A 17,107-nucleotide genomic window follows, 5' to 3' on the forward strand; every position below is an offset into this window, starting at 1 on the left:
TTTTGAAAATGTTCTCTGCTTTAGGACTGCAGAGAAATAACATCCTCTGCAACATGGGTGCTTCAGGCAGGTTACCCAAGGCGGGGAGGAGAAAATGCGGAATAAAATTCTGGCAATTGTCCAAAGCGTCAAAGCACTTGAAATAAGTCTGGTTTGGTTCTGTAAGCCATGGAAATTGATGAAATGGGACCAAAAGACACAAGTGCTCTTTGAATCAAAGGAGGAAACACCTAGAATCAGACAGTTGCTCTCTTAGCCTCGTTTTCCCACATTTAGGGGAGATGCAAGCAGAAAACTCCAGTGAGTCTTACTCAAAACTGTTTCTGGGTTTTAAAGTGAAATGTATGCTTTTAATGTCCAAGCTGTGATGGCAATCAGCCTGGTGCATGGCCCCTGGGCCTGAAGAGGGCTTATAAAGAGATGCTCTTTAAAAAATTTCCGGATATCAACAAACTCTTAAAAAAAAAATACTGGAACATGTTGATGAGTTGAGTGTACACACGTGACAAAGATAGATTCAGATTTTCTGTCAAACACAGGCCTCAGTGTGAAGGGGGAGAACATCCAGTTGTCAAAATAGGCTTGAGGTTTTGTGAACCCAGAAATTCTGGAGAGCAGTATGAGATGTTTTCCAAAGCCCTAACTGTAGAGTTAAGCCTTTCCTCTAAGCAATTAGATAATTGACATTTCATTCTGTGGATTTTTTGATTGTTTCTTCTTTTTTAAAGCAAACAAAATAATTAGCCTTGTTTCAGAGTAATTTTGCTAATATTTCCATAATTAAATAATTACTTCAGCTCTGAATTAAAAACTGTCCTGCTCTCTGGGTACAGTAAGCTGCCAGCTGTTTTAAATAACCCTTGAGAGTGGTCAGGTTAAGGACTCAATTTATGACCTTATAAATTAACACAAGGAAACCTACTCCATAATGCAACAGACAATTCTATTTATAATGCTTAATTAATCCCCTCCAGTCATTACCAGAACCCACTTGTGGCTTTCATTTCAACTTCACCCAAACATAAGTCTCCTGAGATGAGACGTGTTCATATGTGGATGCTGATAGAATTTGCTGGCATTCTGGTCAAGTATTAAATAGCTGAGGGTCTGGATAAATTAGCTCCCGATAGCTCACTAATCAAATGTAGGGAGAAAAATGTCAAGTTTGGCAGCACTGATGAAACACTGAGCTGGAGAGATGTAGAGAGAGGAGAATGTCCGAGTCTGACACTGCCTGCAAACACTGGCTCTGAATTTCAGGAAGTCTTGGCAGAGCAGACAACCAGGAGAAAGTATCAGGACTGTATCACAGGATGGCTGTGGGAGGCCATCCTGGGTGGCTTCACTTGTCTTTTGTCACTAGTACCCCCAGGCTGCCTTCTCTTTAAGACAGAAAACCCAGAGTGGTAACCAGTTCTATGCTGTCTTCCCTAAGATAGTATGAAGAGAGTGGAGTTATCTGGAAAATCCCAAGTACCACAAAAGCTACAGGGTGTAGGCACAGTAATTTTTGTAGACCTTGAGGATCCTCCTGGGAATGGGCCCCAGGAAGGAGAGAGGAGGCACATATATGCTTGGACATAGGAATTTTGCCTTGTGGGCTGGCATCTTGGAATACATGCATAGAGGACTTTATCAGGCTTTAGGACTGGTCAGGCTATTTCCATGTGTCGTCCTGAGTCAGGAAAATAGATTTCTCTCTCTTTTGTCCACCATATTCAAGAATCCACATAATGTGATACTTCTGGCTCTGCTTTGTGTCTTTAGGCAAATTCTTCAATCTCAGTGTCTCAGTCTTCCAGTCTGCAAAGTGGATATCCTAACTGTGCCCGCCCACCGCTAAAGTTGTTGGGAAGATCACATGGAGTTAGGACATGTGATAGCTTTACACTGTGCCTTGGTATATAGTAGGTTCTGTGTAGCCTTGGCTGTTCCCATCACAGTGTCTCTCTGCTGTCTGCTCCGGGCTCCCTCTCTCCTTTGGCAGCACTGCTCCAGCAGCCACGTCAGGCTGTTGTGATTTCTCCCAGAGATCTGCCTAACTCACTTCCCTGTTCCAGGTCCACACCTCTTCCAGTACATCATACACAGTACTGTGCCCCAAATCTTGCTAGCTACTTCCGATCCTGTCCCCATCTTACTTGGTGTTCTGCAGAGTGCATCACATAATGTTGAAACTCCTGAATCCTGAATTTGAGTCTCAGTGTACCCCTGCCCCCTGCCCTAGTCTCTTTTCTCTTACATTTCACTGAGGCTTCTCATGAACCTCATCTCCCCTGGAGCCACGACTTGTCCCCTCCCCCTCTTTGGCCTGTCCTTGCTTTGCAGGTGTAAGCTTGTGCTCACCCTTCTCTCCACTTGGAGGTTACTTCCCCCCAGTGTCTTCTAGTCCAAATCCTAACCATTCTTGAAAGCCAAATACCACTTGCACCTTGGGGCTTTTCTGATCCTATCATGTTACCTCCCTCTTTCTTTTCTGACCCCCAATGTCCTTTGTGTCCTGTGTTTTAATCCTCAACTCTAGATACCTGCTATTACAGGTATCAATTCCTATACTCTCTTAGTGTGTTCCGTATTTCACCCTCTGCGCTCCTGGGATTGAGGCCAATTCTTCTGTGTAGTCCTGTCTCCAACCCTATGCTATGCATGAAATAGGCCCTCTGCAAATAAGAATGGAATTATTGATATTTTGGAGGGGCTTGGAATAATGACAGCCTGAGCCTATAGTTCACCCTGTGACTTTTTCTATTTTTATTTATTTATTTATTTATTTATTTATTTATTTATTTATTTGAGACACAGAGAGGCAGAGTCTGTGGCTTATTCTCATTCACCTTTCGCTTTGTACATGAGTGCCTATGGAAATATTTCAACTCAAAAAGTACATGGTATAAAAAAAAATCCTATCAGCAGGAAAAGCAAACATACAAAATGCACAACTGATCCCCAAACAATAGATTGTTTTTTAGGAAGAAGCAATGAAAAAAAAAATCAAGAGTCCAATACCTTTATATCTGGTTACTACAGCTGCGTTGACGCTAAGAGGCTCTTGAAAGCTGACAGTGAGTGATGTACTGCTGGTTACCATGAGACAGGCATTGGTTGGCACCTCGGGGGCTCCTAAGACAGAAGGAAAAACATAAGGATCTTAACATCACAAATCCTTTTTAAACAATGTTCCTGCCTCTTCAAAGGATACCCTGAAACACACACTATGGAAACATTTGTTTGTAGAGCCTAATAGCTTTTGCTTTTGAACATTTTCATTAGAAGTCTCAATGGCCTTTATTTGTTGCCATCGTGGTCTTATTTGAGCATTAGAACATCTTCTGAAGGGGTAAATAATACCAGTTAAGCCTTCCCAAAGTATCCTGGAAACACAACAGGAGTTTGGCCTGGACCAGTGGAAAGGAGGCCAGAAAGCGTTAGCACGAACTGGCTATTGATAGATAGAGACTGTTACATTTCATAAAGTATCTTCCTATAAATCATTTCATTGGAGCCTTTGTGCAACCCTCTGGGGTAGAAAAGGCAAGTAAAGCATGTGCCTGTTTAGGATGATAAACCTGCAGCCCAGAGAGGCCACACTACTCATTCAAGGACACAGCAAAGACACACAGGACGAAAACCCATGGCTTCAGATGCCGGATTCTGGGCTCTTCCCAGGAAGAGCCAACCTGCCTTGCTCTCATGCTGCCTCCTGTGACATCAAGTAACACTTTCTGAGAAAGAATTCATGGATGGGAGTCCTGCCTGTTAACCTCGGGTTTCAGAGGACTCTCGATAGTTTCAGGTGTTTCTTAATACCCAGAAGATGTTTTGTGAGTTAGAAAATTACCCCCCAAATGGCAATAAGTTTAAAACTATGACTGCTTCTAATAGTAATCTGTCCTAAATGAGGCACAACAGCAAATGCATTTATTAAAACAATGGCTGATTGTCTCTCTTTTAAAAAAAATAAAAAATAAAAAAACAGGGGCAACCCTGGGTGGCTCAGCGATTTAGCGCTGCCTTCGGCCTACGGCGTGATCCTGGAGTCCCGGAATCGAGTCCCACATTGGGCTCCCTGCATGGAGCCAGCTTTTCCCTCTGCCTGTGTCTCTGCCTCTTTGTCTCTCTCTCTGTCTCTTATGAATAAATAAAATCTTTAAAAATAAATAAAATAAATTTTAAAACGTTTCAGCATTGCTGAGATTTTTTTTTTTTTAAAGATTTTATTTATTCATGAGAGACACAGAGAGAGGCAGAGACACAGGCAGAAGGGAAAAGCAGGCTCCTTACAGGGAGCCCAATGCGGGACTCAAGCCTAGGACTCTAGGATCACACCCTGAGCCGAAGGCAGATGCTCAACCAAATGAGCCACCCAGGTGTCCCAGATTGTTAATTTTGAAAGCACACTTTCATTGATGTTGCTTAAGCTGTTTGCTTTAAGAGAAAGGATTAGGCTTAGATTCAGTCCTTAGTACACAGTACTACTTTAGAGAACAAGATTTTCACTGCCTTTGGTCTTTATCTATAGCACAAACCAGTGGCACATATTTCCAAACTGATGAGCTCATTTTTCCCTTACATTTCAATTCTCAAGTCTCATTTGTTATATTGTTGTTAAGATCTACTTTTGAAACAAGATTTTAGTATTTCTTAAGTGTTTGAATTTTGATTTTTCTTATATTATGGGCTGCTATAAGCAGTACCTTCCAGTGCTAATGAGCATTATCCAGAAAAAAGGCTTTTCTTAAAACTAACAAAAAGAACTGATGAAGAGAATGGAAGTGCAGACAAAACATAATTCAGGAGCTGACTATCCTCTGTGGCCTGTATTAACCGAAGGTCGGTTTGTGTAAGTGCTTTATAAAAAATGCAGTAAAGAGTTGAAAACAACTTAAACTTGGGTTGGAGGCAGAAACTGGACAAATAGGCAAACAAATATTTTCCACCTCCACATCCCAAAATATAGCCACTTAGGGTATCAGACCATCCAGGTTATTAGGCATTAAGGCGTATCGGGTGGAAAGTGCTAGATGAGTGTGACATGGTGGAGAGAGGCCAGCAGCACTGAAGCCTCATGGCTGTGGTCAGAGAACCTATCAGGAGCCAGAAAATCAAGCAAGACAAAAGATCCTTTTACAGCCTCCCAGAGCCCTCGCTCCAAATAGGCTGACAACGGCCATCCATGACCCTGTAGCAGAGTGGCAAAAAAAAAAAAAAAAAAAAAAAAAATTCAGTGAAAGAAGGCCTGGCTGTCTCCAACCAACCTGGTTTCTAGTTAAACACAGAAGTCCTCTGCTTATACTCACTGGCATGCTCGAAGCCCGTTCTCATGCGTCTATAGAGCCGACACCTCCACTCCCAAGCTTTCAGCTGTTTCTCTTTCTCTGTGTTGTCCAGACCGGGTCCTTCATTTTCCACCTGGGCAGACAGCTCACTCACCCTCTGCTGGGCTTCCTGTACCAGTGAAGCGAGGTGCATTGCTCGGCTTTCCAGGCTGACAACTGAAGGGAAAGACATGGGTGACTCCTTTCTCTTTCTGGGGGAATGCTGCTTTGTTGGCAGGAGAATTAGAGTTGACTAGGAGTTTGAAAAAATGCCCTGGGGTAAGTGGGATCTATGTTCCTTATCACCTGAATTATCCCAACAAAGTGTAAGTAGTGACATTTACAACTAGATTCAATGGCAAGTCCATCAATTTAAGATATTCTCATTGCCCTGTGGCCCTCTTGTCACATGCACCTCGAATAGCTGCCTAGCACAGTTCATTAGAATTCCACTATCAAGTACCCATGAGGACCACTTCTAACCCAGATGGCACATAATTGCTTCCATGATCTTTACAAAGACAAACACTCAGGACCAAAAAACTCTACAGGGCTAGGAAGGTCCTTGGAAAAGCCACGAGGCAAGCTGCATTCTGTGAAAGTTGTTTGGTCTTTTTTTTTTTTTTTTTTTGGTAGAACCTGATTCGAATGTTCTGTTCTTATCCCATTCTGTCCAGCTCATAGACATTTTTGTATCTACGTCTTAGTGGCGTAATTCTGTTATTAACCAATTTATTTATTGCTAACAAAGTGTTCCGCTACACTACCACTGCCACAGTAGCGCTATTGAGTTGTGACGATTCTTGGGTGTGATTAGACAATGATCTTCTATCAATTCCATCTCTGATCGTGATCTCAGGGAGGGAATGGTCTCCTGAGATGCCAGGCTTGACAGCAAGCTCTACTACTCTTCTTGCTGAAAGATGATACAGTTCGATATTTCTGTTTTACTCAATACATGTTATCTCCAGAAAATTCACATTATGCCGTTCACCCGACCCTCCCTTGAGTGAATGAACATTGGTGACAGCGACAGAACGCTTCACATTCTTGTGTCAAGTTGGGAAGCTGCTTCTTGGGGTTTCCCATGCCTTGGCAGTCCCTCACTTGGGAGGAGCCCTCCCTGGTTAGTGGTATGGAGGCGACAGCCTCAGCATGGGTGTGTGGAAGGGAACCATGCAGAGAACGAAACAGGCCAGTATTAGGCTCTGCTGCTCGTCGCCAACATATGTTTGACACTGTGTGTGACCAAAACAATATTTCCCCCTGGTGGGAGGGAAAGAAATCCAAACACTTCATTCTTCTAATTAAGGGGGGAAAATATTATGAAGATAACTCAAGTGAAAATTTGTTAGGTGTATTTTGAAATGGAAATTAGGTGGTTATATATTCATATTCTCTGTGTTCATAGGCATGTTTGTATTAATTACAGGAAATGAATACTAATTTATTATTGCCCCTGCTCACCATCAGTCTAGATTTATTTACAGATGAGGTCAATGAAAAATTAGTCAAGTCTTATTTTTTCTTTTTCTTTCTTTCTTCTTTCTTTTTAAAGTTGCTGTTTAGAACACTCAGGACTGTGTTTTGCTGCAGATTTCTCATGGTTAATGAATGTTGCTGTAGCAGTCAATCATGTACTCTGAATACCGTCACACTTTTTTTAAAGCCTCAGTCATGAGCCATGACAGAAAAATAAACAAATAAATATAAAGCTAAAAAACTCTTTCACTGAGCAGCTACACTATGCAGAATCCCCCGGGAAGGCTAAAGGAGGCCAGAATAAATGATAATATAAGTGCTGTGGACGTAGGGAAGCAATGATGGTGTATGAACGCGGAGGCTCTGGAGAAAAAAAATACACATCCACACACGCGGGCGCATACTCCAGTGGAAAAATTGGCAATATTAGTAGCCTCAAGGTGCAATTTCCTGGAGCAGTGAGATTGACAAGTCAGTACTAAATGCTGTTAATTTAACTAACTTCAGATTAATGGTAGAGTCTGCTATGACTGGAGGCCTCAAACACAGTCTCATTATAGCCTTGCTGGGAAGGTCCTAAATATAGGCATTGACAGTTTAAAACAAATTCGTATACATTTGTGTATTTTTAGACATAGGTTAGGCGTCAGGGTTTGTGTCACAGTTTTCAGGTTGATTAATTGACCCAGTAACTGCACCCTCTACCCACGGCCCCCCTCCTTCTTCCACTCCAAATTATAGAGAAAATGGGGGAATTGTCCTTGCTAAGTCATTCAGTGAGCTTTTTATTGTAAGCCTGATGTTTGAATTGCATGCATGCGTCAACACTTGGGTGATAGACACATGATTTATAAAAATAAATTTTTCTAATACTATGAAATCCCCCCTATTAATTTTTATATCCACAACAGTTATTACTGGTGTGAATTCCAGGTGGCATTTCAGATGGACAGCTTCTCTTGAGCTATGCTTGGCTCCCCCTGAAATTTTTCCTGCTTTTCTTAGCACAACACACTTTGTTTCTACACTTTCCCTTTCCTCCTAGGCTATGGCCTTGACACTATTTGAGTTGTAATGGTGAAGGGATTCTATATCTTTAAGGTAGAGCATTTTTGCCTCTTCATAGGCTAAAGGGAAACCCATTTAATTTTATAGCCAGGTAAATTTTACAAGATCATCTAGATCACTGTGCTTCTCAAATTAAGATACCTAAACACTGACACAGTAAGGTGGTGGTGTTAGGGGGGGGTGCAGTGGGTATCTCTGGAGCCACAAGATGAATATGTGCATCTTCCTGGGGCATCAGTTTCTCCATACAGATTTTGGTGAAAGCGTATTATTTAGAAATCAAACCAAACACTTCTGGAGGAGAATGGAAAAATTTCCCCCAAATTGAAAGTTGTTGTTGTTTTTTTAAACAGGAACTTTATAGAAATCTCTCCACTCCCCTTTTTTTTTCCAGGCTAAGTCCCCAGGTACCCCTGAGGACACACTCACTTGCCTCTGTTGTTAGAGGTAATTCCATGGACGAGTAGAAGAGGCACTAGCTGAGCCAGTGGTTTCCAACCATTCCACCCGATAAAACTTTTATTATTTTTTTTCCTATGGATTTTGTAATAGCTTATTAAAATGTTCTCTTCTGAAAGATTTTCTGTATTGAGTACCAAATCAGCTGACTTAGAAAGTAATAATTTTTCTCCCTATTATTAATGACCTATATAACTGCCAATAGAAGCATCTGTTCAGTATGAGATAATCAATCTAGCAAAGTGGGTGAATATATTTTAAGCAGAAGCAATATGATAATTATATTAGACTGTGTAGTTTTATCCTGAGTAATGGTGTGAAGTTTAGGCTTTTCAACACCTTACAAACTATTCTGAGAGCCGCTTTCCTATTTTTGCCACCCCAGAATGAGAACATTTTAACCCCCTTATTTTATTATTTTTTTAACTCCTCTGTTTTAAAGATGAAGAAACCGAGACCCACCCAGGTGAGATGATTATCTAAGATCCAAGATTTTCTTAATAACCTTAAAGAAAGTGAACTTCCTCTAAACCAAATGGAATGCAAATTAACCTAGTGTTTATGTATTGCAATTTTCTAATTGCTATCGATTTGGCATGAGGCTGGTGAGCTTATTTTGGGTGGCTGGTTGGACATAGAAACTAGAAAGGCTACATCTGTTGTATGATTGTTTCTCCTGCCCATCCACATCTCTTTTTCTTGGATCTTTTCCCCTTTACTTCCACACTCTGGGTATTTTCCTCTCCAGTGCAGAATTCCCGATCTGTTTGCGAGGTTTGGTCTTCTCTTATTGCATTTGGTTCCTTCTCCAGCCAAGCAACTATCCCTCTGAGCAGCCATAGCCAGCACAATAGAGGGTCTGTGAGTGTGTGGTGAGCCGTCCGGCTGGGGCAAGACCACTCGGCTGCTCCTGAAATAGGCCCCATGCTATTGTGGTGTTTAATTATCAACAGCATTTCTACCACCCAGTGTCTGAGTGGGTATTTGTTCTAAGACCTGCCCAGCTAATTAACTACGAGGTGGGGGTGGGGGTGGGGTGGGAACTTGGTGTTCAAAGAATACAATTACAGTTACTGTTTAAATCCTGAGATAAATAATGATCACACTGAATGTTTTTCCCTCACCATCAGACTCTAACCTATGGATTGCCTACTATATACTATTTCTTAATTTCGTCTTGCCCTGCAAATGATGAGTTTAGGCCTGGTCGATAATTGCTTAGAGACTGAAAATATAACTAGGGTAAAATGTTAACTAATTTTAATTCTTAACTGAAAGCTTTAGGGAATAATTTATTTGATTTGCCTGAAAAAAATAAACATATTTGCCTATTACTAATGATATGGCATTTTGCAACTTAGCAACAACTTTGCTGTTGTTACTAGCATTTCTCTCTCTCTCTTTTGATGAGAAAAGGAGACACAAGACAATCATTTAGTCTCAATGTCTGAAGGAGCCTTAGAACCAGCACTAGATGACTCTTCTTATGACACCCTTGGCCCTGTGTGATTTTCTGCAGGAGAGGAACTTGCTGCTCACCAAGTTGGCCCTGTCCATTCTATCAGTTTTAATTTTCAAGAGTTTAATTTAATTTTAAAGAGTTTGCTTATCCTGAGCTGAAATCCGCTTTCCTATTATTTCCAAACTGGAGGCAAAGTGGTAAAGGACTGTAGGTGATCGATCTAGGTTAAGCACTGCCTGTTATGAATGTGTGATCCTCACCAGTTATGCTGCCATCTTGAGCCCAAGTGTCTCCTTTGTAAAGTGGCATAATAAGCTGTCTCATAAGCTGCAATAAGTAATTGATAATCTTTACATAAATGACTCTCAATGGAGTTTTGTATTATCATTATCACACTCATTGGTCTGTGTTATAGTTTTAGGGGCACACAAAAATAAATACTTGTTTTCTAAAATAGCTCTATGTTCTTCCATCAAAAACAAAACAAAACAACAAAACACAAAAACAAACAAAAAAGAAACCTCTTGTTGCAGATAAAAATTTTCTGTTCCAACTACCATTCAGAAATATATTAGATACTAAATGGTGTCCATTTCAACTTTATCTGTTATTTCAAAGAGAAAACAGGGTCACTTAGGTATAAATCTTGAATTGTAAGCCAATGTCTTCAGGGCAACCAAGAATAGCAGTAAATAAATTTTATCTTTGCTGATCATAAGTGACAACCTTCTAACAACCTCACAACTGACTTGTTTGCAGGTAGGAATATTAAAGGAAATACTATAGAGGAGTCCAAAAATTAAATATTTTTTAATTCAAAAACTCTCATACCAGAAAAACTCAAAACCTCAGTTTTAATTTACCTGTCCCACTGAGATTCGGGAGTCAGAATTCACTTTGGCTTCATTCAGGTCTCAACCTGTTGTCTTAGTTTTAGATTTTCCGAAGGACTTTGAGAATGTGGTTCCAAAGAGTTTTAGAGATTTGGAGATTAAATGTTTCATTTTAATTACTGTGGAGCTTTCTCCTCCTAGAACTCATTACACCCTGGACATAAGGCTCTGGAATGTTCTTCCCTGCTATTTTCCAGCAGAATGTGGATTCAGAAAGCCCATATTATATAGTTTAAGTTGTAATTGTGGTTCTCTAGGAAGCCAGAGCCAATGACACAGGGGGAGACTTCCAACCTAAGCCTCCCAAACTCCAAAGGGCAAATGGATATCTCTAAAACAAGCATAAAAACAAACAAACAAACAAACAAACAAAACGCTTGATGAAATTATTTAGAAAATCCAAAGCAGATCATTGAATGATGTCACAGTTTCAGTATGAAAGAAGATAACCATATCTTCTGCTGATACTTTCATTGCTGTCTAATAGAAATATAGTGTAAGCCACATCATTTATAATTTCCTAGCAGTGGCATTAAAAAAGAAAAAAAAGTACTGAGCATTGTTGGAGGGAGGTGGGTTGAGGGGAGTAGATGAGGATGGGTTAAACAGGTGACGGGTATTAGGGAGGGCGCTTGTTGTGTTGATAACTGGGTGCTATATGTAAGTAATGGATCACTAAACTCTACTCCTGAAACCAACATTATAGTCTGTTTAACTAACTAGAATATAAATAAAAATTGAAAATAAAATAAAGTAAAATAAAAAAGTTAAAAAAAGTGATATTAACTTTAATAATCTATTTTAGTTAACTAGGTAGATCCCAAATATTATTATCTCAACATGTAATCAATATAAAATTATAAATGAGATAGCATATCATTTATATGTATAATAAATATATACAAATAAATACATGTAATATATATAATAAAATATATTTTATTGTACTTAAGCCTTAAAATTCAGTATAAATTTTACATTAAGAACACATTTTAATTTGGACTAAATGCATTTCAAATACTCAGTTGTCATATGTGGCTGGTGGCTCCTGGGTTGGAACAGTGTAGTTGTAGAACATAAAACTCCACAAACATTAAAAAGTGCTCGTATTGTGCAGTGTTTTTCAAAATACAAACTATACAACAGATGGGCAAAATATTTAGATTTTTTACTGGAAACTCCTGGATTGTTTTATACTGTTTTTGATATTTATATTGGCTAGCAATTTTTTTTGATCATGTACAGTGTTCCAGGGAAATAGTTTAAAGCTGTTATTACACTTAATCCTCAACAACTCCAGATAGATAGTGGGGCAGCCAGCCTCCAAGAAGGCTCCCAATGATCTCTGTCTCCTAGTATTCACACCATGCTACACTGTACCAGAGTTGGTCTGTGTGATCAACAACATTCAGCAGGAAATGATAATATGTCATTCCTGAGATTAGGTCATAAAAGACACTGTTGCTTCTACCTTGGTTTCTCTCTCTCATATCATTTGCACTGGGGAAGCTAACTGTCATGTCAGGGCGTAGAGCTATAGAGAGGCCCATGCAGGAAGGAATGTAAGTTTCTTGCCAATGGTCACTCTGAGTAAAGTTGGAAGTGGATCCCCCAGCTCAGGCATAACTGATAGCAACAGTTATGTTTGGGGAATTTAGGGATGGGCTGTAGACTGTGAGCATATGCATACAGAAGGGTTGAGTGAGTTGTCAGAGGTATCTTTTAACTTTACCTATAATGTTTTCATGTTTTACAAGGAGAGTGTATTTTGTGTTGCAAGACTATTTAAAAATTAAAAACAAGAGAATGAAAGGACAATTAACTCTTGGAGATGAGGTGAATAGAACTTAGGCTGTGTCGGCCTGAGTCTAAATAACTATCTGGAAATATAAAAAAAGATCAATTCACTCAGCATTTAGTAAAATCAGTCCCTTCAAAATAAATAATGTATTCCCACCCTTCAAAAGAAGTAACCTTAGGATTCATTCAGTTCAATTCAACACATATTTATTGAGGGCTCACAGTTTGCTGGGTATACCATAATGAATAAGAAAGGTTCTGCTCAGTGGAGTTTACATTCTAATACAGGAGAGACAGAGAATAAGCAAATAAAAAGAAAAAAACATGTAGTGATAAGTACTACATAGAAAATTAAAATAAAGTAATGTGATTAGAAAGTGACTTTTGACTTTGGACTTGGTGGCCAAAGAAAGCTTCATGTGAAGATATGACATCTAAGTAGAAATGTTAGGAAGGAGTTGGCCAGGTAATTATCATAACCAAAAGCATTCATGCACTACCTGCAGCGGGAATAGCTAGGGCAGAAGCCCTCTGGGAGGAAAGTGCAGAGTGTTCAGGAGATGGGAGGGAGGTCAGTGGGGCTGGTGTACCATGGATGAGGGGTGAACACTATGAGATGAGGCACGAGTAGCAGGTCTGTAAGTCAGGGTAAGGATTTGTACACCTATTTTAATGAAGCAAATAAAAACACCCAGGGACTCATTCTAGAGACCTGCCTCAAACTTGTTCTTTACATATTCTTAATGGTTGCAAATCTTTGTCCTTTGAGGGTGGATTTGATTTCAGGAAACCTCTCTAAATCATTTGAAGCCAAGTCTGGTAACATGCAGGGTGATGACGCTGGGCAATGCTGTTTTGGAACAAAAATCAGGTGTGACTCTAAGCAACGAGTCAGATTTTCTCATAAACTGACTCAGAGGACAAATCCAAAAGTGTTTAGAGCAATGGCAGCTCTGTTGGAGCAAGTGTGGGGTCTCCCATGAGGACCATGTTAAAGGATAACATTTGTTTGGATTGTAGACTTTCTGGTGTGTTTGTTTACATAAAGCCAGCCTCATTAGTTTATAGTCACACCTCTTAGACGTGCCCTGAACCGGTCCCAGCACCAACACAATCCCTGGACTACTGCAGAAACCAGCGGTGCATCCTGACAAGTCTGCCAAAATTGTAACACCGGTGTCTGCACCACACACACATGACAGCCACTCGGCAATTGCATTTTATGAAGTAACTGCACATAACTAATTCTGGGTGACATCTAGTTCCAGAGGCAATATCTGAGAGAAAGGAAGTGAGTTCACAGAGAAAAGCAGAGAGGGTCTGTAGAGAAGGGAGGACACAGCTGTAGAGAAGGGCAGAGAGACTAAAGATGAGGAGCAGTCCACCATTCTCACTGGTCCACATTATCCAACAGTGTAAAACTGAAAACTGGCTACATCCACAACCAAGTTCTACAACAGTACCTGGAAAATAACAACGCAACAATAGCAAAAGGTACTCCCAGGTATAAATTACTGAAAGGTTTACAGGTATTTCCCATACATTGTGTATGTACTGCATATATGACTCATGTGTGTGTCTATGTGTCTAAATTCAACACCTTTAATTCCCAGCAGCCTAAGACAGGGGGTTCAAAATTTCCACTGAAAATTTCTGAACACCTACTGTATGTCAGGTACTGTGGTCAAAGAGACAGACAAAATCCATGTAAGTGACCAGATTTGCACATGATAAGTATACAAAAGAACTAGTTTCTTTATGATCACTGTTTATAGACCCTAGATGATGCCAAATAAACAGCAGTCTCAGAAAGGCAAGGAGCTTACTGATGATTCAGCAATTCTTCCCAGAGACTGCTGAACCGGGATTTGAGGGGAAGGGGCAGGATATGAATCAGTCAGAGTAAGGGAAGGGTTTATAACTGGGGGCATTCACCAACGGAGATAACTCTTTCTCAGATAGCATTTGTTCAATTGAGCAGGAGCCATGGCAACTGGGATACTGAATGGATGGAACATTCAAAGGCAGAGCCCCTGGGTGTCCCGAGGTGCCTGTCTACATTAGCTGTCTTAGCTCTTGTCCTTTTGGAGTCTGTGCAGGCTTCTTGAGCTCAGCATACCAGTCCAAGTGGAAGTACTTGGGATTCTACTTTCATAATGGCTAATGCTGTCTTCTAGAAGGAATGAGATACTTTGCTGCTTGCCTAAGGTGGCAAGAACAGAAAAAAGTCCCTGGATAACGATAGCAGATTGATCTAATGAGCAGGCGGGGTTCTATGTGTATTTAACCTTGGGGCAGTGTGCAAGTTCGAGTGACCACTTCTGGGACTTTCCCTATGAATAAGGAATGAGTACATGGTTGAGTTTCAAGCCATGTTATTAAAGAACACCTTGATATAGCATCATGGTTCAGAGGCTAAAGACTGGAAGACACTGCTGACCAATGGTTGAGAGTTAAGTCCTGAAACTCATCTTGTGCCTTTGTGATTCCTGCAATGAACCAGGGCAATTCACAGAGGACTTGCTTCTGAGTTGTGCTGGGATTCTTGGTTGGCAGAGTGGAAAAAGTATTGGGCTGCTTTTCAGAAGGGAACACACAGGAGAGGGAAAGACAGAAAATAAACCCTATTAGAAACTCTGCACTCTGCTTTGAAATACTTGATGGGCATTAGAAGAAGAAGGGAAGGAGAGTCAGGGAAGGAAAGAATTGGAGTGTGACAGTGAGTGTGCTAATGCTTTTTACACAATTACCAAAGTATTTAATTAATATAGAGGATCTGGGTTCAAATCATAGTTCTACCACTTACTGGCTTTGTAGCATTGGGTGAATTATTTGAATTTCCTTATTCCAGTTTCCTCATTGATCAAAATGAGGAAATGAACTCCCATCTCACAAGCCAGTTTGAGGACCCAATGAGGTGACGCAGGTGAAAGGATTTTTACAATGTGTGAAACACTCTAAGAACCTAAGACCCCATTGTTATTTTTCTTCTGTTATATCCTGCCTCTGCAGCTTCTGGGGAACAATTTGCAGCAGGTGTTTGCTTATCTGCTTCTGGCTGGTGGACCATGGTTTTTCTCACAGGCTGGCTCACACTCATGCACAGAAGCAATTCTATTCCTTTTGTACTTGATATATCAAATGAATTAAAAATCCCTGAAAACAGATTGTGCTTTTCTATCAAGCCTCTCTTTAATAGGAATGGCACCTGAGAGTATAGAACAGAACGAAGAAATCTACCATAGGAATTTTAGCAAATGGCACAAAGGGAAAGATGCAGGGGCCCAGCAGCCACAGCCCTCTATAGTGATTATTTGGAGAAGCAGTAAGTTTGCATAGAAGGATCACAGGCATGGGTGTCCCACAGACCTGGGTTTGAGTCCTTGACATCCCTATTCACTCACCAGATGTGTGACTTTTGGTCAGTCACTTAACCTTTCAGAATCTATGCTACTGTGAAAATCAGAGATAAGTCTTCACAGCTACTCAATCAATATTCCTTTGCCACCTTTACACAAGTGGGAGTCGGTACCGGGTACAATCTCTGACTTCTTGGGTGGCCAAGGTGACTTCGGTATCCTAGTCCCTGGAGGCTGAAACCTGGGTTTATCTCTCACCTTCCTTCACAACTTTGTGATGATGATTCTCGTTATTATCCCAGAGGGAATGAGAAAAACCAGGGACGTTTGGAATGAGTTTGCTTTTGGTTTAACGAGATATTTAGTATCTGGGCTCTTTTGTGGAGATTTAATTATGCACGAGGGGACTTGGGGAGATTGGGAGTCTCATTGGTTTCACAGAAAATGCAGAATTTTTTGTAGCGTCTCAGGTAAGTGGGACTAATGTTTCATCCAGCCCAGTGCAGGCAACATCTGGATGAATGGTTTCCTTGTTCCTATAGAATGGGGCTCAGTCTGCATTCTCTGTGTTCAGACCCTCTGATTCTCCCTCCACCTCTCTCACTGGATCTTTGGAACAGACGTTATTTGCAACGGAAGTTGGAAGGTAGCAAAGACGACTGTTCGATTTCTTCCATCCATATTTGCCCCCTCCTTTGCGCCTCCCATTCCACTAGAGAGCAGCGGCACTTTGACGACGGAACGCTTACTGAAAAGCCCCAACTCTATGAACCCAAATCCTCACTCTGTCTGACATGGATGTGGTGAACTCAGCATTTTTAAAAGAAAGAGTTTTCTGATACAAGGAGCTGCCTCTGTACCTAGTCTTTGGGTGGTGGGGGTTTATGAAATTTAGGAACAGAGATGTGGCCTCTAATTATATATTTGCTTGCTTCTCTTTCAGCCTTCTGGGTCTCACCACTTGGAAGTAAGAGAATCAGTATTAGTGAAAGTAACAGTTTGATGAGTTTACTTTTTTCTTTTAGGAAACATAAAAACTATGGCTGAAAGCCACTGTGGTCATTGGGTCAGAGAGTTTGCACCAAGGGGAATGTGAGTGCCTACCTCAGAATGTTGCCGTGAGGCTTAAAGGAGTGAATGCATGTAAAGTGCTCAGAATAGTGCCCAGCATGTGCTGAGGGCTATGCGACTTTGTCCTGTCCTCTCCTGGGTCAGCTCTGCTGCTGGCCCCAGGGCAGCTCCCTTTGGCAAGTATTATCAGCTCTACTT

At 40.7% G+C, this 17,107-nt stretch overlaps 1 protein-coding gene across 2 annotated transcripts in view; it reads right to left on the minus strand.

The window, feature by feature from the left end:
* The window catches only part of ANKFN1 (ankyrin repeat and fibronectin type III domain containing 1), a 298,786-nt gene that overhangs the window by 117,766 nt on the left and 163,913 nt on the right, over window positions 1-17,107 (minus strand). For both annotated transcript variants that reach the window (XM_077852611.1, XM_077852610.1), the window contains exons 6-7: window positions 5,298-5,492; window positions 3,007-3,120 (exon numbers count right to left, since the gene is read on the minus strand). In XM_077852611.1, coding sequence (XP_077708737.1) covers window positions 3,007-3,120; window positions 5,298-5,492 — 309 coding nt within the window. The remainder of the gene's footprint in view (window positions 1-3,006; window positions 3,121-5,297; window positions 5,493-17,107) is intronic.

This window comes from Canis aureus, chromosome 16 (genome assembly GCF_053574225.1).
Source record: "Canis aureus isolate CA01 chromosome 16, VMU_Caureus_v.1.0, whole genome shotgun sequence".
Taxonomy (NCBI): Eukaryota; Metazoa; Chordata; class Mammalia; order Carnivora; family Canidae; genus Canis; species Canis aureus.